Below are 24,867 nucleotides of genomic sequence, written 5' to 3'. Positions count from 1 at the left end.
TCAAGACGGATGATCAAAATGTGAATGCTTCACTCCTTCTTTAAAAAGGGAACATGAATACCCTTGGCAGGGAATAGGGAGGCAAAGATTAAAACAGAGGCAGAAGGAACACCCATTCAGAGCCTGCCCCACATGTGGACCATACATATACAGTCACCCAATTAGACAAGATGGATGAAGCAAAGAAGTTCAGGCCAACAGGACTGGATGTAGATCTCTCCTGAGAGACACAGCCAGAATACAGCAAATACAGAGGCGAATGCCTGCAGCAAACCACTGAACTGAAGTAATCAGAGAAAGGAGTGGAAGAGCTTGAAGGGGCTTGAGACCCCATATGAACAATAATGCCAAGCAACCAGAGCTTCCAGGGACTAAGCCACTACTCAAAGACTATACATGGACTGACCCTGGGCTCTAACCTCATAAGTAGCAATGAATAGCCTAGTATGAGCACCAGTGGAAGGGGAAGCCCTTGGTCCTGCTAAGACTCAACCCCCAGTAAACGTGATTGTTGGGGGGAGGGCGGTAATGGGGGGAGGATGGGGAGGGGAACACCCATAAAGAAGGGGGGTTGTTACGGGGATGTTGGCCCGGAAACCGGGAAAGGGAATAACATTCGAAATGTAAATAAGAAATACTCAAGTTAATAAAAAGAAGAAGAAGAAGAAGAAGAAGAAGAAGAAGAAGAAGAAGAAGAAGAAGAAGAAGAAGAAGAAGAAGAAGAAGAAGAAGAAGAGAAGAAGAAGAGGAGGAGGAGGAGGAGGAGGAGGAGGAGGAGGAGGAGGAGGAGGAGGATTTCCTTGTCTAACCTCAACTTTCTAACTCTCCTGAAGACCTAAGCAGCTTTTGGGTGCTTTAGAAAAACACTTCATATCCACGAAGCCATCATGCCTATCTCTTTCTTTCTCAGTGACCCCTGACTATGAATTTTAGTTGACTTTAGTCTTTGCCCTCTTATATGCACACAGATATTCTCTTTCTAAATTGACCTCATATCCCCAAATGATAAACTTTGGAATTTTAAAGTAAGTTTCTTTCTGTTTAACATCTAGCTATATATATGACCCACTTGACCTTTTCATTTATATATTTGTATAGGTTGATTATATCAAAGGAAACCTGTGGTATAATGAAAAATGTTTTGCAAACAGAGAACATTTTGAAGGTAAATTTTAATACAAGTTAACAGACTTTTATCACTATAAATTACCTATATAGATCAAATAAAATGCACTGCATGCAATATTGAACAAAATGTGAAGATTATTATGTATAAATTAATGACCTAGAAATGAGAACACCAGGCTTTATTAGTGGTGTATACCTGTCAATCCTTAACACACAGGAGGCAGAAACAGGGACACTGAAGACATGAGGCTACCATGGGCCACATGCTAACAATGAACTTGGCACTGCTGCCCAAATGCAAGAGAGCTGTGTCCAAAAATACGTTAATAGACCCTAACTGCTATTTTATCTTTTCTTTATTGGATATTTTTATTAACATTTCAAATGTTATCCCTTTTCCCAATTGCCCATCCATAAACCCCTATCCCATCCCCGCTCACCCTTCTGTTATGAGGGTGTTCCCCCACCCAACCATCCACCCCTTCCTGCCTCCCTGCACTGACATTCCCCTATATAGCCATGGCAGGACCAAGGGCTTCTCTTCTCTTTGGTACCCAACACGGGCATCCTCTGCTACATATGCATCTGCACCTGTCCATGTGTACTGAGTGGTGGTTTGGTTCCTGGAAGCTCTAGTTGGTTGGTATAGTTGGTCTTGTGCTGTTGCAAGCCCCTTCAGCTCCTTCAATCCTTTCTCTAACTACTCCAATGGGGACCCCATTCTCACTTCAATGTTGACTGCGAGCATTTGCCTGTGTATTTGTCATGCTCTGGCAGAAACTCTCAGGAAACAACTATATCAGGTCCTGTCAGCATGCACTTCTTGACATCAGCAATATTGTCTGGGTTTGGTATGTATATGGGCTGGATCCCCAGATGGGGCAGTCTCTGAATGGCCATTACTTCAGTCTCTGCTTCAAACATATATGTCTCCATATCTCCTCCTATAAATATTTTTCTTCCCCTTAAAGGAGGACTGAAGCATCCACACATTGGTCATCCTTCTTGAGCTTCATGTGGTCTGTGGATTGTTTATCGGGTAATTTGAGCTTTTGGACTAATATCAACTTATCAGTGAGAGAACAACATGTGTGTATTTTTATGATTGAGTTACCTCACTCAGGGTAATATTTTCTAGTTCCATCCATTTGCCTATGAAATTCATCAGGTCATTGTTTGTAATAGCTGAGTCATCTGTACATATAGCACATTTCTATATGCATGACTCTGTTGAAGGACATCTGGGTTTTTTCTAACTTCCCGCTTTGATAAATAAGGCTGCTATGAACACAGTGGGGCATGTGTCCTTGGTATCTGTTGGAGCATCCTTTGGGTATATAGCTGGATCCTCAGGCAGTTCAATGTCCAATTTTCTGAGGAACCTCCAGACTGTTTTCCAGAATGGTTTTACAGTCTGCAACCCCACCAACAATGGAGGAGTGTTCCTCTTTCTCCACATCCTCGCCAGCATCTGCTGTCACCTGAGTTTTTGATCTTAGCCATTCTGACTGATGTGAGGTAGAATCTCAGGGTTGTTTTGATTTGCATTTCCCTGATAACTAAGGATGATGAACATTTCTTTAGGTACTCTCTAGCCATTCGATAATCCTCAGCTGAGAATGTTTTGTTTTGCTCTGTACCCCATTTTTAATAGGGTTATTTGGCTCTCTGCAGTCGAACTTCTTCAGTTCTTTGTATATATTGGATACTAGCCCTCTATCAGATATAGGATTGGTAAAGATCTTTTTTGCAATCCTTGGAGGCTGGCTTTCTCACAGCAGGACCTGGGTACAGACAGCAATGTCACAGGGTCAGCTCCAGGTGCAGGCAGACCTAAATTGTCCTGACCCCCATCTGCTTCTGGGTTCTTGTGTCCTGAGGGCTCCAGGTAGGTCCCTCAGAGCAGAGGTGGTCTGGTCGTCTTACCTCTGCTCTCGGGTATGTCAGAGCTCCTGGAGTCTGGCTTTCAGTTCTGGGAGCAGACAAGGCTGGAAGGATACTGGCCCTGACTGCTCCTAGGTTCCTTGTCCAGAGGGCTCTAGGTGGGTTCCTCCTAGCCAGGAATGTGAGAAGAAGTGGTGGTCTTCCCTGAGCTCTCAGGATTGTCTGTACTTCTGAGAGTCCAGCTCTCTCCCCTATGGAATTTGGGCACAGAGCTCTGTGGGAGCTGTCCAGCTCCAGGCGCATGCAGAAACCAGATGCTGCCACTTTATCTTATGTAGCCAGTTTTATGAACATTAATTTTTCCCAAGTAAAATGTTTAGATGTTGTTGATAATTTCTGCTCATTTGTACTTTACAGTGGATTATGTTACTATCACTTTCAAGAGGAACAGAACTCTCAGTGAGGTATGATATAGAAAACTTTCGAAGGTAGGAAATTTTGTTAAGCATGATTTCAACAACCTTTCTTAATTTGCAATTTGGTACTTGAACACACAGAAATACTTAACTAGTCCCAGTTGTGTCTCCTTGTATACTTAATAGCAGATAACTACTTTTGTTAAAGGTAAATGTATCTAGTGTCTCTAGACAAATACTCCATACCAGAGAAGTTTCTTCCCAGTGCTTTCTAAAAATAAAATCCACCCAGAAGAAAGGAATAGATATTAAAGAATATAAACTATGATTTCTTAGCCAGGTGTAGAATTTCACACATGTAATTCTAGCAGTCAGTAGCTAGAGGCTCACAGACCTATGCTACATCTATCTAGAACAGCCTAGGTTACACAGGAAGAACTATTCTGTGTATGTGCCTATGCACATCTGCATGCACATACATGCACGTATGTATAAGAAAAAGGGCTTACAGTTTTATTTGTGCCTTGTCAGAAGAACACAAGCATTCATTAGTTTATTGTCCTATAGTAAGTAGTTGGAATGTATGTTTCAGAAACAATTTTCTCTCTTCCTTTCTATTTTGCAGTCCAGTTCTTGTTTTTTTAGTAAAGAGCCATTTCTTCATTGGTTACCTTGCTTATATGAAAATTATCAAAATGAAAGAGACGTTCCACATGTGATAACATTTCTTATTGACCAAGAAACTGAAAGTGGAGTTTACCTCATGCATATTCAAGTAAGTCTTATAGCTCAGAGGGATTTTGTCTGTTACCAAGCACTACAAATTAATCCTAGAGCAGACATCATTTCCATTTTGTCATGATCTCTGGCATAGAAATTGATAAAATCATTTGTGGAATAGTTTGCTCCTGAACATTTCTTTTATTAGTCATTCAATTGTATAAAAATGGAAGTCACAATTCTAATTGTTTTCTGATTGTTTCTTACTCATTCTTCGGGGAAATAGAAGCTTAATATTTTCCATATAAACCTAAAGTTCTTGAAATGGTTAGTTTAGATGGACAAATAACGGGAACCCATTGCCACAAATGTACATTTTTTTCTTGCACAAGCCCTTAATTAGAATTATTCTCAGAACCACTGGAAAAATGAAGGGTTCTCTGAGTAGCCATTCAGCACTAAGCCCTAAGTGATATATAGATATAGATATAGATATAGATATAGATATAGATATAGATATAGATATAGATATAGATATAGATATAGATATAGATATATAGATATATATATCCCCTCTAAAGCCCATGTAACATTAAAATAAGCTGCCTTTTCAACTCAAATATTTTAAGGCAGAGTCTCACATTGTAACAGTACATATCTTCAAGCTCACAGAATGTGCCAACCTCTGGCCATGAGTACTAGAATGAGAGGCTTGTGCCACCATGCCTGCCTATGCTAAAGTGAACATATTTTAGATTAAACTGATATTTCCTGAAAAAAGAAAACACTTTTTAGATAGATAAATAGGTTTCAGGAGAGCAACATGACAGGAGACAGTGATAGCATAGGCTTGTGTGTGTATCACTCTCAGACCCATAAGACTTCCCTGGAAAATGATTTAGGGGAGATATTATTGCTATCTTTTTCTGAGAATAGCTCTGCTATGAAATGAAATGCCTGGTGCTGTACTTTAGTACACTTTGCTGCTTTTAGTTTAGAACAGATTCCTTAGTTTCCTATGCTACATCTCAAAATCTATAAGACTGATACCTGGGGTACTGGAGTAGAGTTATTAGTGATTTCTAATTTTTTATTTTCGTTTTTTCCTTCTTTATAAAATTGGGTATTTCTTATTTACATTTAATTTATTCCTTTCCCAGTTTCCAAACCAACATCCCCCTAACCCCTTCCCATCCCATTCTATAAGTGTATTCCCCTCCCAATCCTCCCCACATTACCACGATCCCCCTAAGAATCGCGTTCACTGGAGGTCCAAACGTGGCAGGAACAAGGGCTTCCCCTTCCACTGCTGCTCTTACTAGGCTATTCATTGCTACCTATGCAGTTGGAGCCCAGGGTCAATCCATGTATAGTCTTTGGGTAGTGGCTTAGTCCCTGGAAGCTCTGGTTGCTTGGCATTATTGTTCATATTGGGTCTCAAGCCCCTTCAGCTCTTTCAGTCCTTTCTCTGATTCCTTCACTGGGGTACTATTCTCAATTCAGTGGTTTGCTGCTGGAATTCGCCTATATATTTGCCATATTCTAGCTGTGTCTCTCAGGAGAGATCTACATCTGGTTCCTGTCAGCCTGCACTTCTTTGCTTCATGCATCTTATCTAGTTTGGTGTCTGTATGTGTATGGGCCACATGTGGGGCAGGCTCTGAATGGGTGTTCCTTCTGCCTCTGTTCTAAACTTTGCCTCCCTATACCCTCCTAAGGGTATTCTTGTTATCCTTTTAAAGAAGAAGTGAAGCATCCGCATTTTCTTCATCCTTCTTGAGTTTCATCTGTTATGTGCATCTAGGGTAATTCAAGCATTTGGGCTAATAGCCACTTATCAGTGAGTACATACCATGTGTGTCTTTCTGTGATTGGGTTACCTCACTCAGGATGATATTTTCCAGTTCCAACCATTTGCCTATGAATTTCATAAGGTCATTGTTTTTGATAGCTGAGTAATATTTCATTGTGTAGACGTACTACATTTTCTAAATCCATTCCTCGGTGGAAGGGCATCTGGGTCTTTCCAGCTTCTGGCTATTATAAATAAGGCTGCTATGAACATAGTGGTGCAAGAATCTTTGTTATATGTTGGAGCATCATTTGGGTATATGCCCAAGAGAGGTATATCTGGGTCCTCAGGTAGTTCAATGTCCAATTTTCTGAGGAACCTCCAGACTGATTTCCAGAATGGTTGTACCAGTCTACAATCCCATCAACAATGGAGGAGTGTTCCTCTTTCTCCACATCCTCACCAGCACCTGCTGTCACTGGGGTTTTACTCTTAGCCATTCTCACTGGTGTGTGGTGAAATCTCAGGGTTGTTTTGATTCGCATTTCCCTTATGGCTAAAGATGTTGAACATTTCTTTAGGTGGTTATAAGCCATTCAATATTCCTCAGCTGTGAATTCTTTGTTTAGCTCTGAACCCCATTTTTAATAGGGTTATTTGTCTCCCTGCAGTATAACTTCATGTGTTCTTTGTATATTTTGGATATAAGCCCTCTATCAGTTTTAGGATTGGAAAAGATCTTTTCCAAATCTCTTCATTGCTGTTTTGTCCTAACAAGAGTGTCCTTTGATGTAACAAAAGCTTTGCAGTTTTATGAGGTCCCATTTGTCGATTCTTTTTTTCTTTTTTTAATTTTTTTTTATTAACTTGAGTATTTCTTATATACATTTCGAGTGTTATTCCCTTTCCCGGTTTCCGGGCAAACATCCCCCTCCCTCCTCCCCTTCCTTATGGGTGTTCCCCTCCCAACCCTCCCCCCCATTGCCGCCCTCCCCCCATAGACTAGTTCACTGGGGGTTCAGTCTTAGCAGGACCCAGGGCTTCCCCTTCCACTGGTGCTCTTACTAGGATATTCATTGCTACCTATGGGGTCAGAGTCCAGGGTCAGTCCATGTATAGTCTTTAGGTAGTGGCTTAGTCCCTGGAAGCTATGGTTGCTTGGCATTGTTGTACTTTTGGGGTCTCGAGCCCCTTCAAGCTCTTCCAGTTCTTTCTCTGATTCCTTCAATAGGGGACCTATTCTCAGTTCAGTGGTTTGCTGCTGGCATACGCCTCTGTATTTGCTGTATTCTGGCTGTGTCTCTCAGGAGCGATCTACATCCGGCTCCTGTCGGTCTGCACTTCTTTGCTTCATCCATCTTGTCTAATTGGGTGGCTGTATATGTATGGGCCACATGTGGGGCAGGCTCTGAATGGGTGTTCCTTCAGTCTCTGTTTTAATCTTTGCCTCTCCCTTCCCTGCCAAGGGTATTCTTTTTCCTCATTTAAAGAAGGAGTGAAGCATTCACATTTTGATCATCCGTCTTGAGTTTCGTTTGTTCTAGGGATCTAGGGTAATTCAAGCATTTGGGCTAATAGCCACTTATCAATGAGTGCATACCATGTATGTCTTTCTGTGATTGGGTTAGCTCACTCAGGATGATATTTTCCAGTTCCAACCATTTGCCTACGAATTTCATAAACTCGTTGTTTTTGATAGCTGAGTAATATTCCATTGTGTAGATGTACCACATTTTCTGTATCCATTCCTCTGTTGAAGGGCATCTGGGTTCTTTCCATTTTCTGGCTATTATAAATAAGGCTGCGATGAACATAGTGGAGCACGTGTCTCTTTTATATGTTGAGGCATCTTTTGGGTATATGCCCAAGAGAGGTATAGCTGGATCCTCAGGCAGTTCAATGTCCAATTTTCTGAGGAACCTCCAGACTGATTTCCAGAATGGTTTTACCAGTCTGCAATCCCACCAACAATGGAGGAGTGTTCCTCTTTCTCCACATCCTCGCCAGCATCTGCTGTCCATTTGTCGATTCTTGATCTTAGAGCATAAGCCATTGGTGTTTTGTTCAGGAAATTTTCTCCAGTGCCCATGTATTCGAGATTCTTCCACACATTTTCTTCTGTTAGTTTGAGTTTATCTGGTTTGATGTGGAAGTCCTTGATCCACTTGGACTTAAGCTTTGTACAGGGTGATAAGCATGGATTGATCTGCATTCTTCTACATGCTGACCTCCAGTTGAACCAGCACCATTCACTGAAAATGGTTTTTTACATTGGATGGTTTTGGCTCCTTTGTCGAAAATCAAGTGACCATAGGTGTGTGGGTTCATTTCTGGGTCTTCAATTCTATTTCACTGGTCTATCTGTCTGTCTCTGTACCAATACCATACAGTTTTTAATCACTATTGTTCTGTATACTGCTTGAGTTCAGGGGTAGTGATCACCCCAGAAGTCCTTATATTGTTGAGGATAGTTTTAGCTATCCTGGGATTTTGTTATTCCAGATGAATTTGCAAATTGTTCTGTCTAACTGTATGAAAAATTGGATTGGAATTTTCATGAGGATTGCATTAAATCTGTAGATTGCTTTTGGTAAAATGGCCATTTTTACTATATTAATCCTGCCAATCCATGAGCATGGGACATCTTTCAATCTTCTGAGATCTTCTTCAATTTCTTTCTTCAGAGTCTTAAAGTTCTAATCATACAGATCTTTCACTTGCTTGGTTAAAGTCACACTGTAGTATTTGATATTATTTGGGACTAGTATGAAGGGTGTCATTGTCCTAATTTCTTTCTCAGCTTGTTTTCTTTTGTGTAGAGAAGGGGAATGATTTGATATAATTTTATATATTCAGCCACTTTGCTGAAGGTGTTTATCAGGTTTAGTAGTTCTCTGGTGGAACTTTTGGGATCACTTAAATATGCTACCATATCATCTTCAAATAGTGATATTTTGACATCTTCCTTTCCAATCTTTATTAATTTGATCTCCTTTTGTTGTCTGATTGCTCTGGCTAGGACTTCGAGAACAATATTGAGTAAGTAGGGAGAGAGTGGGCAGCCTTGTCTAATCCCTGATTTTAGTGGGATTGCTTCAAGTTTCTCTCAATTTAGTTTAATTTTAGCTACTGGTTTGCTGTATATGGCTTTTTATGTTTAGATATGGGCCTTGAATTCCTATTCTTTCCAGGATTTTTATCATGAAGGGGTGATGAATTTTGTCCAATGCTTTCTCAGCATCTTAATGAAATGATCATGTTGTTCTTTTCTTTGAGTTTGATTATATAGTGGATTACATTGATGGATTTTTTATATTAAATCATCCCAGCACCCCTGGGATGAAGCATACTTGATCATGATGGATAATTGTTTTGATGTGTTCTTGAATTCGGTTTGCAAGGATTTTTTTGAGTATTTTTGCATCGATACTCATAAGAGAAATTGGCCTAAAGTTCTCTTTCCTTTTGGGCCTTTGTGTGGTTTAGGTATAAGAGTAATTGTGGCTTCATAGAAGGAATTTGGTAGCACTCCATCTGTTTCAATTTTGTGGAATACTTTGGATAGTATTGGTATGAGGTCTTCTATGAAGGTCTGATAGAATTCTGCACTGAACCCATCTGGACCTGGGCTCTTTTTAGTTGGGAAACGTTTAATGAGTGCTTCTATTTTGTTAGGAGTTATGGGGTTGTTTAAATGATTTATCTGTTCCTGATTTAAGTTCCTGGTATCTGTCTAGGAAATTGTCCATTTCCTGCAGATTTTCAAGTTTTGTTGAATATAGGCTTTTGTAATGCGATCTGATGATTTTTTTAATTTCCTCTGATTCTGTTGTTATGTCTCCCATTTCATTTCTGATTTTGTTAATTTGGACACACTCTCTGTGTCCTCTTGTTAGTCTGGCTAAGGGTTAATATATCTTGTTGATTTTCTCAAAGAACCAGTTTTTGGTTCTGTTGATTCTTTGTATAGTCCTTTTTGTTTGTACTTGGTTGATTTCAGCTCTGAGTTTGCTTTTAAGTGTGCTGTCAAGCTGCTAATATATGCTCTCTCTCTCTCTCTCTCTCTCTCTCTCTCTCTCTCTCTCTCTCTCTCTCTCTCCCCCTCTTGTTTCTTCTGCGGGCACTCAGAGCTATGAGTTTTCCTCTTAGCACAGCTTTCATTGTGTCCCATAAGTTTGGGTATGTTGTACCTTCATTTTCATTAAATTATAAGGAGGCTTTAATTTCTTTCTTTATTTCTTCCTTGACCAGGTTATCACTGAGTAGAGCATTGGTCACTTCCATGTATATGTAGGCATTCTTTCCTTAATGTTATTTGAGACCAGCTTTCGCCCGTGTTGGTGTGATAGGATGCATGGGATTATGTCTATCTTTCTTTATCAGTTGAGGCCTGTTTTATGACCAATTATATGGTCAATTTTGGAGAAAAGTACCGTGAGGTGGTGAGAAGAAGGTTTATCCTTTTGTTTTAAGATAGATTGTTCTATAAATATCTGTTAAATCCATTTAGTTCATGACTTCTCTTAGTCTGCCTATGTCTCTGTTTAATTTCTGTTTCCATGATCTGTCCATTGATGAGAGTGGGGTATTGAAATCTCCTACTATTATTGGGTGAGGTGCAATGTGTGTTTTGAGCTTTAGTAAGGTTTCTTTTATGTATGTATGTGCCCTTGTATTTGGAGCATAGATATTTAGGATTGAGAGTTCATCTTAGTGGATTTTTCCTTTGATGTATATGAAGTGTCCTTCCTTATCTATTTTGATGACTTCTGGTTGAAAATCGATTTTATTCGATATTAGAATGGCTACTTCAGCTTGCGTCTTCAGACCATTTGCTTGGAAAGTTGTTTTCCAGTCTTTTACTCTGAGGTAACGTCTGTCTTTATCTCTGAGGTGTGTTTCCTGTAGGCAGCAAAAGGTTGGGTCTTCATTGCAATTCAGTTTGTTAATCAATGTCTTTTTATTGGGGAATTTAGTCCATTGATGTTGAGAGATATTAAAGAATAGTGATTCTGCTTACTGTAATATTCATGTTTGGATGTGAGATTATGTTTGTGTGCTTGTCTTCTCTTTGTTTTGTTGAAAACAATTGATTTCTTGCTTTTTCTAGGGTATAGCTTGCCTCCTTGTGTTGGGCTTTACCATTTATTATCCTTTGTAGGGCTGGATTTGTAGAAACTTATTGTGTAAATTTGGTTTTGTCATGGAATATCTTGTTTTCTCCATCTCTGTTAATTGAGAGTTTTGCAGGATACAGTAACCTGGGCTGGCATTTGTGTTCTCTTAGGGCCTATATAACATCTGTTCAGGATATTCTGGCTTTCATAGTCTCTGATGAGAAGTCTGGTGTAATTCTGATAGGTCTGCCTTTATATGTTACTTGACCTTTTTCCCTACTGCCTTTAATATTCTTTCTTTGTTTTGTGCATTTGGTGTTTTGACTATTATGTTACAGTAGGAGTTTCTCTTCTGGTCCAATCTATTTGGAGTTCTGTAGGCTTCTTGTATGGTTATGGGCATCTCTTTCTTTATGTTAGGGAAGTTTTCTTCTATAATTTTGTTGAAGATATTTACTGGTCCTTTGAGTTGGGATTCTTCACTCTCTTCTATACCTATTATACTTTGGTTTGACCTTCTCACTATGTCCTGGATTTCCTGTATGTTTTGGGCAAGTAGCTTTTTCCATTGTACATTATCTTTGACAGTTGTGTCGATGATTTCTATGTAATCTTCTGCCCCTGAGATTCTCTCTTCTATCTCTTCTTATCTGTTGGTGATGCTTGTATCTACGGCTCCTTGTCTCTCTTTTGGTTTTTCTATATCCAGGGTTGTCTCCCTTTTTGCTTTCTTTATTGCTTCTATTTCCATTTTTAATTCCTTCACCTGTTTGATTGTGTTTTCCTGGAATTCTTTCAGGGATTTTTGTGTTTTCTCTCTATTGGCTTCTACTTGTTTACTGTGTTTTCCTGCATTTCTCTAAAGGAGTTCTTTATGTCTTTCTTAAAGTCCTCCATCATCATGATCAAATGTGAATTTAAATCTAGATCATTCTTTTCTGGTGTGTTTGGATATTCAATGTTTGCTTTGGTGGGAGAATTGGGCTCCAATGATGCCATGCAGTCTTGGTTTCTGTTGCTTGAGTTCCTGCATTTGCCTCTTGCCATCAGGTTGTCTCTGGTGGTACCTTGTTCTGCTATTTCTAGCAGTGGCTTGACAGTCCTATAGGCCTGTGTGTTAGGAGTGCTGTAGACCTGTTTTCCTCATTTCTTTCAGCCAGTTATGGTAACAGTGTTCTGCTTTCAGGCGTGTAGTCTTTCCTGTCTGCTAGCTTTCAGCTGTTCCTGTGGGCGTGTGTCCTGAGTCCACCAGGCAGGTCACTTGGAGCAGAAAAGTTGATCTTACCTCTAGTCTTTGGCCTGAAGTCTGTTCTCAGATCTGGGTGTCAGCTCTCCGTGAGGGCAGCAACCAGAAGGGCCTGCCCCTCCTTCTCTGGGATATCAGTGCACAGTGGGCCCAGATGGTGCTAGGAGTTTTCCTCTAAAGTCAGAAATGTGGGCAAAGAGTAGTCTCCTCTGGTTTCCCAGGTTTGTCTGCCCCTCTGAAAGTCTAGCTCTCCCTCCACGGGATCTGGGTGCAGGGAGCCTTTTGACTGGCTCCCTTCAGATCTAGGTGCAATCTGGACTGCCGATATCTAATTTTTAAAAAAAAAATCTTTGCTGTAATGATGGGTATGCCCTTGTCTTAATTAAAACTGAAACAATGGAAAAGTCTAGAAATTATAATGTGGACAAAAAAAATGAAATGACAAATCTTAAGATTTCCTTTGCTTTATCCAGAGTTCCAGAGAGACCTATGTCACTGTATCTATGCTCAAGGATGGGAGTCCAAGTGCTCATCCAAAATTTCCTAGTTTCAAATTTCCTTCCACATTCACACATCCAGTTGGAATGGTGTTCCATCCCCGAAGCCACTTTCTGTATGTTTATGGTGATAAGGTAAGCAGACATAAAATTTCTTTTCATTTGGAATAAGAGTAGCAGCCCAACGTTGGTAGACTGAGTGATTATATTTATGAAGAACTGGAGTACTCTGATGATCTAGGGGGCGGAAGTAGAAGGGGAGATAATAAATGCTTAGCAGTTGTTCATTGTGTGTTAGTTTTACTAGTCTAGAGTCAGATATAACCTTTCAATTTGTTCACTGTCTAATAAAAATGAGACATGGGACCCAAATTTCATGGGGAAGAGAGCTGAATACCCAGGAGTACAGACATCCTGAGACCACAGGACATACTGCAACCTCTGCACACCTCTGCCCACATCCCCGGTCCAAGGAGAAACTGCACAGTGCCTCTGGATACAGGAGTATAGGAACAGACAGTCACTTGTACTGGTGGTTCCGGTCTGTGCCCAGGAATTTACTGAAGTGGCCAAAAAGCTCCCTCTACCCAAATCCCATGGAGGAGAGAGAGAGGTAGACCTTCAGAAGTGTAGACACTCATGAGAAGTCAGAGAAGATAATGGAAAACACAGTCAAAACCCAAGAGGGAATCACCTAGTGCCAACTGTGCCCCTGGGTGCAAGGACCTATGAGCAATCAGGGGCAGGATCCTTTGATTCCTGCCTGCACCTAGAGCTGAAAGACAGTCTCCAGGAATACCGACATACTTGAAATCAGAGCACCTGTTGTCAGGAAAGGCTGTAAGAAAACAGGAAAACAGTTCTACAGTAGTGCTGACACAGAGGCCTACAGCAGGGTCAAGTCACTCTCAGAAACAGCAAGACAAACAAACACCAGAGACAATCCAATGGCTAGAGGAAAGCACAGGAACCTAAGCAACAGAAACCAAGACTACATGGCATCATCAGAACCCAGTTATCCACCAAAGAACCTACTGGATATCCAAAGACAGCAGAAAAGCAAGATTTAAATTTAAAATCACGTTTTTTATAATGATGGAGGACTTTAAGAAAGACATAAAGAACTCCCTTAAAGAAATGCGGGAAAACACAAGTAAACAAGTAGAAACCCTTAGAGAGGAAATACAAAAATCCCTGAAAGAATTACAGGAAAACACAACCAAACAGTTGAAGAAATTGAAAATGGAAATAGAAACAATAAAGGAAGCACAAAGGGAGACAACACTGGATATACAAAACCTAAAAAAGAGAAAAGTAGCTGTAGATACAAGCATCACCAACAGAAAATAAGAGATAAAAGAGAGAATCTCAGGGGCAGTAGATACCACAGAAAATATCAAAACAACTGTCAAAGATAATGTAAAACACAAAAAACTCCTACCCCAAAACATACAGGAAATCCAGGACACAATGAGAAGATCAAACCTAAGGAAAATAGAGATGAAAGAAGGTGAAGACTCCCAACCCAAAGGACCAGTAAATATCTTCCAAAAAAAATTCCTTAACCTAAAAAGGGATCCCATAAACATACAAGAAGCCTACAGAACTCCAAATAGATTGGACCAGAAGAGAAATTCCTCCCATCACATAATTGTTAAAATACAAAATGCACAAAACAAAGAAAGAATATTAAAAGCATTAAGGGAAAAATGTCCAAAATCATATAAAGGCAGACCTATAAGAATTACACCAGACTTTTCACCAGAGACTATGATAGACAGAAGATCCTGGACAGATGTCATACAGGCCCTAATAGAACACAAATGCCAGGCCAAGTTACTGTATCCAGCAAAACTCACAATTAACATAGATGGAGAAACCAAGATATTCCATGACAAAACCAAATTTAGACAATAAGTTTCTACAAATCCAGCCCTACAAAGGTTGATAGAAGGAAAACTCCAATACAAGGAGAGAAGTTACACCACACAGAAAGCAAGAATATAATTTCCTTGTATTGAAACCAAAACAGAGACAAACAAACATACTAAAAACTCTAATAACAAAAATAACAGGAAACGACAATCACTATTCCTTAATATCTCTCAACATAATGGACTCAATTCCTCAATAAAAAAATATAGACTAACAGACTGGATATGTAAAGAGGACCCAGCATTTTGCCACATTCAGGAAACACACCTCAGAGACAAAGACAGACACTACCTCAGAGTAAATGGCTGGAAAACAACATTCCAAGCAAATGGCCTGAAGAAACAAGCTGGAGTTGCCATTCTAATATAAAATAATATTGACTTTCAACCAAAAGTCATTTAAAAAGGTAAGGAAGGATGCTTCACCTTCATCAAAGGAAAAACTCACCAACATGAACTCTAAAACCTAAATATCTGTGCTTCAAATGCAAGGGCACCTACATTCATAAAAGAAACATTGTGAAAGCTCAAAGCACACATTACACCTCACACGATAATAGTAGATTTCAACACCCCACTCTCATCAATGGACATATCATGGAAACAGAAATTAAACAGAGACATAGAGAAACAGAAGTTATGAACAAAATGGACTTAACAAATACTTATAGAACATTCCATCCTAAATCGAAAGACTATACCTTGTTCTCAACACCTAATGGAACCTTCTTCAAAATTAACCATATAATCTGGCACAAAACAGGCCTCAACAGATACAGGAAGATAGGAATAATCCCATGCATCCTATCAGATCACCACGCACTAAGACTGGTTGTCAAGCCCGGAAACGGCGGCGCAGATCTTCCTGGTTGCTGCCGCCACAGAGAGCACTTGGGCAGCACCCCGCGAACAAACTTGAGCCTCGGGACCACAGGTAAGACCAACTTTTCTGCTGCAAGAGACCTGCCTAGTGAACTCGGGACACACAGAGGCAGAATTCCTCTAGGACCGGGCACTTCCTGTGTTTACCTGGAGTCCCATACCCGCGGATCCCGCAGCAGCTCTCTGCTCCCAGACCCCGTGGGAGAGAGACCTCACCGCCTGGTCAGGTGGGCACTCCTGAGGCTGCAGAGCGGAGGAGACCACCAACACTGCCCACCCCTGCCCACATACCTGGCCCAAGAGGAAACTGTATAAGGCCTCTGGGTTCCCGTGGGGGAGGGCCCAGGAGCGGCAGGACCCCTGCGCCTGAGACACCGCCGGAACCTGAGGGAACAGACCAGATAAACAGTTCTCTGCACCCAAATCCCATGGGAGGGAGAGCTAAACCTTTAGAGAGGCAGACAAGCCTGGGAAACCAGAAGAGACTGCACTCTGCACACATTACTGATTCCACAGGAAAACACCAAACGCCATCTGGAACCCTGGTGCACTGAAGCTCCCAGAAACGGCGGCGCAGATCTTCCTGGTTGCTGCCACCACAGAGAGCTCGTGGGCAGCACCCCGCGAGCGAACTTGAGCCTCGGGACCACAGGTAAGACCAACGTGTCTGCTGCAAGAAAGCTGCCTGGTGAACTCAAGACACAGGCCCACAGGAACAGCTGAAGACCTGTAGATAGGAAAAACTACACGCACGAAAGCAGAACACTTTGTCCCCATAACAGGCTGAAAGAAAACAGGAAAACAGGTCTACAGCACTCCTGACACACAGGCCTATAGGACAGTCTAGCCACTGTCAGAAATAGCAGAACAAAGTAACACTAGAGATAATCTGATGGCGAGAGGCAAGTGCAGGAACCCAAGCAACAGAAACCAAGACTACATGGCACCATCAGAGCCCAATTCTCCCATCAAAACAAACATGGAATATCCAAACACACCAGAAAAGCAAGATCTAGTTTCAAAATCATATTTGATCATGATGCTGGAGGACTTCAAGAAAGACGTGAAGAACTCCCTTAGAGAAACACAGGAAAACATTAATAAACAAGTAGAAGCTTACAGAGAGGAATCGCAAAACTCCCTGAAAGAATTCCAGGAAAACACAATCAAACAGTTGAAGGAACTAAAAATGGAAATAGAAGCAATCAAGAAAGAACACATGGAAACAACCCTGGATATAGAAAACCAAAGGAAGAGACAAGGAGCTGTAGATACAAGCTTCACCAACAGAATACAAGAGATGGAAGAGAGAATCTCAGGAGCAGAAGATTCCATAGAAATCATCGACTCAACTGTCAAAGATAATGTAAAGCAGAAAAAGCTACTGGTCCAAAATATACAGGAAATCCAGGACTCAATGAGAAGATCAAACCTAAGGATAGTAGGTATAGAAGAGAGTGAAGACTCCCAGCTCAAAGGACCAGTAAATATCTTCAACAAAATCATAGAAGAAAACTTCCCTAACCTAAAAAAAGAGATACCCATAGGCATACAAGAAGCCTACAGAACTCCAAATAGATTGGACCAGAAAAGAAACACCTCCCGTCACATAATAGTCAAAACACCAAACACACAAAATAAAGACTATCAAAAGCAGTAAGGGAAAAAGGTCAAGTAACATATAAAGGCAGACCTATCAGAATCACACCAGACTTTTCGCCAGAAACTATGAAGGCCAGAAGATCCTGGACAGATGTCATACAGACCCTAAGAGAACACAAATGCCAGCCCAGGTTACTGTATCCTGCAAAACTCTCAATTAACATAGATGGAGAAACCAAGATATTCCATGACAAAACCAAATTTACACAATATCTTTCTACAAATCCAGCACTAAAAAGGATAATAAATGGTAAAGCCCAACATAAGGAGGCAAGCTATACCCTAGAAGAAATAAGAAACTAATCGTCCTGGCAACAAAACAAAGAGAAGAAAAGCACACAAACATAACCTCACATCCAAATATGAATATAACAGGAAACAATAATCACTATTCCTTAATATCTCTAACATCAATGGCCTCAACTCCCCAATAAAAAGACATAGATTAACAAACTGGATGCGCAATGAGGACCCTGGATTCTGCTGCCTACAGGAAACACACATCAGAGACAAAGACAGACACTACCTCAGAGTGAAAGGCTGGAAAACAACTTTCCAAGCAAATGGTCAGAAGAAGAAAGCTGGAGTAGCCATTCTAATATCAAATAAAATCAATTTTCAACTAAAAGTCATCAAAAAAGATAAGGAAGGACACTTCATATTCATCAAAGGAAAAATCCACCAAGATGAACTCTCAATCCTAAATATCTATGCCCCAAATACAAGGGCACCTACATGCGTAAAAGAAACCTTACTAAAGCTCAAAACACACATTGCACCTCACACGATAATAGTAGGAGATTTCAACACCCCACTCTCATCAATGGACAGATCATGGAAACAGAAATTAAACAGAGACGTAGACAGACTAAGAGAAGTCATGAGCCAAATGGACTTAACAGATATTTATAGAACATTCTATCCTAAAGCAAAAGGATATACCTTCTTCTCAGCTCCTCATGGTACTTTCTCCAAAATTGACCATATAATTGGTCAAAAAACGGGCCTCAACAGGTACAGAAAGATAGAAATAATTCCATGCGTGCTATCGGCCACCACAGCCTAAAACTGGTGTTCAATAACAATAAGGGAAGAATGCCCACATATACGTGGAAATTGAACAATGCTCTACTCAATGATAACCTGGTCAAGGAAGAAAGAAAGAAAGAAATTAAAAACTTTTTAGAATTTAATGAAAATGAAGGTACAACATACCCAAACTTATGGGACACAATGAAAGCTGTGCTAAGAGGAAAACTCATAGCGCTGAGTGCCTGCAGAAAGAAACAGAAAAGAGCATATGTCAGCAGCTTGACAGCACACCTAAATGCTCTAGAACAAAAAGAAGCAAATACACCCAGGAGGAGTAGAAGGCAGGAAATAATCAAACTCAGAGCTGAAATCAACCAAGTAGAAACAAAAAGGACCATAGAAAGAATCAACAGAACCATAAGTTGGTTCTTTGAGAAAGTCAACAAGATAGATAAACCTTAGCGAGACTAACGAGAGGACACAGAGAGTGTGTCCAAATTAACAAATTCAGAAATGAAAAGGGAGACATAACTACAGATTCAGAGGAAATTCAAAAAATCATCAGATCTTACTATAAAAGCTTATATTCAACAAAACTTGAAAATCTGCAGGAAATGGACAATTTCCTAGACAGATACCAGGTACCGAAGTTAAATCAGGAACAAATAAACCATCTAAACAATCACATAAATTCTAAAGTAATAGAAGAAGTTATTAAAAGTCTCCAACCAAAAAGAGCCCAATTCCAGATGGGTTCAGTGCAGAATTCTATCAGACATTCATAGAAGACCTCATACCAATACTACCCAAACTATTCCACAAAATTGAAACAGATGGAGTGCTACCGAATTCCTTCAATGGAACCACAATTATTCTTATACCTAAATCACACAAAGACCCAACAAAGAAAGAGAACTTCAGACCAATTTCCCTTATGAATATCGATGCAAAAATACTCAATAAAATCGAATCCAAGAGCACATCAAAACAATCATCCACCATGATCAAGTAGGCTTCATCCCAGGCATGCAGGGATGGTTTAATATACGGAAAACCATCAACGTGATCCATTATATAAACAAACTGAAAGAACAAAACCACATGATCATTTCATTAGATGCTGAGAAAGCGTTTGACAAAATTCAACACCCCTTCATAATAAAAGTCCTGGAAAAAATAGGAATTCAAGGCCCATACATAAACATAGTAAAAGCCATATACAGCAAACCAGTAGCTAACATTAAACTAAATGGAGGAAACTTGAAGCAATCCCACTAAGATCAGGGATAGGACAAGGATGCCCACTCTCTCCCTAATTATTCAGTATAGTTCTTGAAGTTCTAGCCAGAACAATCAGACAACAAAAGGAGATCAAGGGGATAGAGATGGGAAAAAAAGAAGTCAAAATATCACTATTTGCAGACGATATGATAGTATATTTAAGCGATCCCAAAAGGTCCAGCAGAGAACTACTAAACCTGATAAACACCTTCAGCAAAGTGGCTCGGTATAAATTAATCCAAATAAATCAGTACCTTCCTCTACACAAGAGAGAAACAAGCCGAGAAAGAAATTAGGGAAACGACACACTTCATAATAGTCCCAAATAATATAAAATACCTCGGTTTGACTCTAACCAAGCAAGTGAAAGATCTGTATGATAAGAACTTCAAGCCTCTGAAGAAAAAATTGGAGAAGACCTCAGGAGATGGAAAGATCTCCCATGCTCATGGATTGGCAGGTTTAACATAGTAAAAATGTCCATTTTACCAAAAGCGATCTACAGATTCAATGCAATCCCCATCAAAATACCAATCCAATTCTTCAGAGAGTTAGACAGAATAATTTGCAAATTCATCTGGAATAACAAAAACCCAGGATAGCTAAAACTATCCTCAACAATAAAAGAACTCCTGGGGGAATCACTATCCCTGAACTGAAGCAGTATTACAGAGCAATAGTGGTAAAAAAAAAAAAAACTGCATGGTAATGGTACAGAGACAGACAGATAGACCAGTGGACTAGAACTGAAGGCCCAGAAATGAACCCACACAACTATGGTCACTTGATTTTTGACAAAGGAGCCAAAACCATTCAATAGAAAAAAGATAGCATTTTCAGCAAATGGTGCTGGTTCAACTGGAGGTCAGCATGTAGAAGAATGCAGATTGATCCATGCTTATCACCCTGTACAAAGCTTAAGTCCAAGTGGATCAAGGACCTCCACATCCAACCAGATACACTCAAACTAGTAGAAGAAAAAGTGGGGAAGCATCTCGAACACATGGGCACTGGAGAAAATTTCCTGAACAAAATACCAATGTCTTATGCTCTAAGATCAAGAATCGACAAGTGGGATCATAAAACTGCAAAGCTTCTGTAAGGCAAAGGACCCTTTTGTTATGACAAAATGGCATCCAACAGAATGGGAAAAGATCTTCACCAATCTTACAACTGATAGAGGGCTTATATCCAAAATATACAAAGAACTCAAGAAGTTAGACTGCAGGGAGACAAATAACCCTATCAAAAAATGGGGTTCAGAGCTAAACAATGAATTCACAGCTGAGGAATGCTGAATGACTGAGAAATACCTAAAGAAATGTTCAACATCTTTAGTCATAAGGGAAATGCAAATCAAAACAACCCTGAGATTTCACCTCACACCAGTGAGAATGGCTAAGATCAAAAACTCAGGTGACAGCAGATGCTGGCGAAGATGTGGAGAAAGAGGAACACTCCTCCATTGTTGGTGGGATTGCAGACTGGTACAACCATTCTGGAAATCAGTCTGGAGGTTCCTCAGAAAATTGGACATTGAACTACCTGAAGACCCAGCTATACCTCTCTTGGGCATATACCCAAAAGGTGCCCCAACATATAACAAAGACACATGCTCCGCCATGTTCATAGCATCCTTATTTATAATAGCCAGAAGCTGGAAAGAACCCAGATGCCCTTCAACAGAGGAATGGATACAGAAAATGTGGTACATCTACACAATGGAATATTACTCAACTATCAAAAACAATGACTTTATGAAATTCATACTCAAATTGATGGAACTGGAAAATATCATCCTGAGTGAGGTAACCCAATTACAGAAAAACACGCATGGTATGCACTCATTGATAAGTGGCTATTAGCCCAAATGCTTGAATTGCCCTAGATGCACAGAACACATGAAACTCGAGGGATGACCAAAATGTGAATGCTTCACTCCTTCTTTAAAAGGGGAACATGAATACCCTTGGCATGGAATAGGGAGGCAAAGTTTAGAACAGAGGAAGGAAGAACACCCATTCAGAGCCTGCCTCACATGTGGCCCATACGTAGACAGCCACCCAATTAGATAAGACGGATGAAGCAAAGAAGTGCGGGCCAACAGGAACCTGATGTAGATCTCTCCTGAGAGACACAGCCAGAATACAGCAAATACATAGTCGAATGCCAGCAGCAAACCACTGAACTGAGAACGGGACCCCCATTGAAGGAATCCGAGAAAGGACTGGAAGAGCTTGAAGGGGCTAAAGACCCCATATGTACAACAATACCAACCAACCAGAGCTTCCAGGGACTAGGCCACTACGCAAAGACTATACATGGACTGACCCTGGGCTCCAACTTCATTGGTAGCAATAGCCTAGTGAGAGCACCAGTGGAAGGGGAAGCCCTTGGTCCTGCCAAGACTGAACCCCCAGTGAACGCGATTGTTGTGGGGAGGGTGGTAATGAGGGGAGGATGGGGACGGGAACACCAATATAGAAGGGGAGGGGAGGGGCTAGGGGGGTGTTCCCTGGAAACCAGGAAAGGGAATAACAATAGAAATGTAAATAAGAAATACTCAAGTTAATAAAGATAAAAAAATACTCAAATTAATAAAGATTAAAAATAACTTCTGGAGGAATCACCATCTGTGACTTCAAGCAGTATTACAGAGCAATATTCATAAAAGCTGTATGATATTGGTACAGAGACAGGCAGATAGATCAATGTAAAAGAATTGAAGACCCAGAAATGAACCCACACACATATGGTCACTTGATCTTTGACCAAGGGGCTAAAACCATCCAATGGAAAAAAGATAGCAATTTCAACAAATGGTGCTGGTTCAACTAGTGATCAGCATGTAGAAGAATGCAAATCGATCCACTCTTATCCCCATGTACAAAGCATAAGTCCAAGTGGATCAAAAACCTCCACATCAAACCAGATACACTCAAACTAATAGAAGAAAAAGTGGAGAAGAATCTCGAACACATTGGCACTGGGGAAAATTTCCTGAACAAAACATGCTCATGCTCTAAGATCAAGTATTGACAAATGGGATCTCATAAAACTACAAAGCTTCTGTAAGGCAAAAACACTGTCATTAGGACAAAATGGCAACCAACAGATTGGGAAAGGATCTTTACCAATCCTACATCTGATAGAGGGCTAATATTTAAAATATACAAAGAACTCAAGAAGTTAGACTCCAGAGAGCCAAATAACCCTATTAAAAATGGGGTACAGGGCTAAACAAAACATTCTCAGCTGAGGATTATTGAATAGCCAGAAAGCACCTAAAGAAATGTTCAACATCCTTTGTCATCAGGGAAATGCAAATCGAAACAACCCTGAGATTTTACCTCACACCAGCCAGAATGGCTAAGATTAAAAAAAAAAAATCTCGGCACTTCCTGTGTTTACCGGAAGTCCCACACCAGCGGATCCCGGACCGCAGCAGCTCTCTGCTCCCAAACCCCGTGGGAGAGAGACCTCACCGCCTGATCAGGTGGGCACTCCTGAGGCTGCAGAGCGGAGGAGACCACCAACACTGCCCACCCCTGCCCACATCCCTGGCCCAAGAGACAACTGTATAAGGCCTCTGGGTTCCCGTAGGGGAGGGCCCGGGAGCGGCAGGACCCCTGCGCCTGAGACACTGCCGGAACCTGAAGGAAACAGACCGGATAAACAGTTCTCTGCACCCAAATCCCGAGGGAGGGAGAGCTGAACCTTCAGAGAGGCGGACACGCCTGGGAAACCAGAAGAGACTGCACTCTGTGCACATCCAGGCGCCAGAGGAAAACACCAAACGCCATCTGGAACCCTGGTGCACGGAGGCTCCCGGAAAGAGTGGCGCAGATCTTCCCGGTTGCTGCCACAGCGGAGAGGACTTAGGCAGTACCCCACGAGCAAACTTGAGCCTTGGATCTGCAGGTAGGACCAACTTTTCCCCTGCAAGAAACCTGCCTGGTGAACTCAGGACACACAGAGGCAAAATTCCTCTAAGGCCGGGCACTTCCTGTGTTTACCGGAAGTCCCACACCAGCGGATCCCGGACCGCAGCAGCTCTCTGCTCCCAAACCCCGTGGGAGAGAGACCCCACCGCCTGATCAGGTGGGCACTCCTGAGGCTGCAGAGCGGAGGAGACCACCAACACTGCCCACCCCTGCCCACATCCCTGGCCCAAGAGGCAACTGTATAAGGCCTCTGGGTTCCCGTAGGGGAGGGCCCGGGAGCGGCAGGACCCCTGCGCCTGAGACACTGCCGGAACCTGAAGGAAACAGACCGGATAAACAGTTCTCTGCACCCAAATCCCGTGGGAGGGAGAGCTGAACCTTCAGAGAGGCGGACACGCCTGGGAAACCAGAAGAGACTGCACTCTGTGCACATCCAGGCGCCAGAGGAAAACACCAAACGTCATCTGAAACCCTGGTGCACGGAGGCTCCCGGAAGGAGCGGCACAGATTTTCCCGGTTGCTGCCACAGCAGAGAGGACTTAGGCAGTACCCCACGAGCAAACTTGAGCCTTGGAACCACAGGTAGGACCAATTTTTCCCCTGCAAGAAACCTGCCTGGTGAACTCAAGACACAGGCCCACAGGAACAGCTGAAGACCTGTAGAGAGGAAAAACTACACGCCCGAAAGCAGAACACTCTGTCCCCATAACTGGCTGAAAGAAAACAGGAAAACAGGTCTACAGCACTCCTGACACACAGGTTATAGGACAGTCTAGCCACAGTCAGAAATAGCAGAACAAAGTAACACTAGAGATAATCTGATGGCGAGAGGCAAGCGCAGGAACCCAAGCAACAGAAACCAAGACTACATGGCATCATCGGAGCCCAATTCTCCCACCAAAGCAAACACGGAATATCCAAACACACCAGAAAAGCAAGACCTAGTTTCAAAATCATATTTGATCATGATGCTGGAGGACTTCAAGAAAGACATAAAGAACTCCCTTAGAGAACAAGTAGAAGCCTACAGAGAGGAATCGCAAAAATCCCTGAAAGAATTCCAGGAAAACACAATCAAACAGTTGAAGGAATTAAAAATGGAAATAGAAGCAATCAAGAAAGAACACATGGAAACAACCCTGGACATAGAAAATCAAAAGAAAAGACAAGGAGCTGTAGATACAAGCTTCACCAACAGAATTCAAGAGATGGAAGAGAGAATCTCGGGAGCAGAAGATTCCATAGAAATCATTGACTCAACTGTCAAAGATAATGTAAAGCGGAAAAAGCTACTGGTCCAAAACATACAGGAAATCCAGGACTCAATGAGAA

At 41.3% G+C, this 24,867-nt stretch overlaps 1 protein-coding gene across 1 annotated transcript in view; it reads left to right on the top strand.

Annotated features, from left to right (window-relative positions):
* The window catches only part of Catsperb (catsper channel auxiliary subunit beta), a 288,739-nt gene that overhangs the window by 165,303 nt on the left and 98,569 nt on the right, over positions 1 to 24,867 (top strand). Inside the window, 4 exon segments of the mRNA NM_001433284.1 lie at positions 1,099 to 1,165; positions 3,430 to 3,476; positions 4,054 to 4,203; positions 12,777 to 12,935. Coding sequence (NP_001420213.1) covers positions 1,099 to 1,165; positions 3,430 to 3,476; positions 4,054 to 4,203; positions 12,777 to 12,935 — 423 coding nt within the window.

Source organism: Rattus norvegicus, chromosome 6 (assembly GCF_021556685.1).
Source record: "Rattus norvegicus strain SHRSP/BbbUtx chromosome 6, alternate assembly SHRSP_T2T, whole genome shotgun sequence".
Taxonomy (NCBI): domain Eukaryota; kingdom Metazoa; phylum Chordata; class Mammalia; order Rodentia; family Muridae; genus Rattus; species Rattus norvegicus.
Note: the sequence above shows the minus strand (reverse complement) of the source record. Positions and strands in the feature narration are given on the sequence as shown.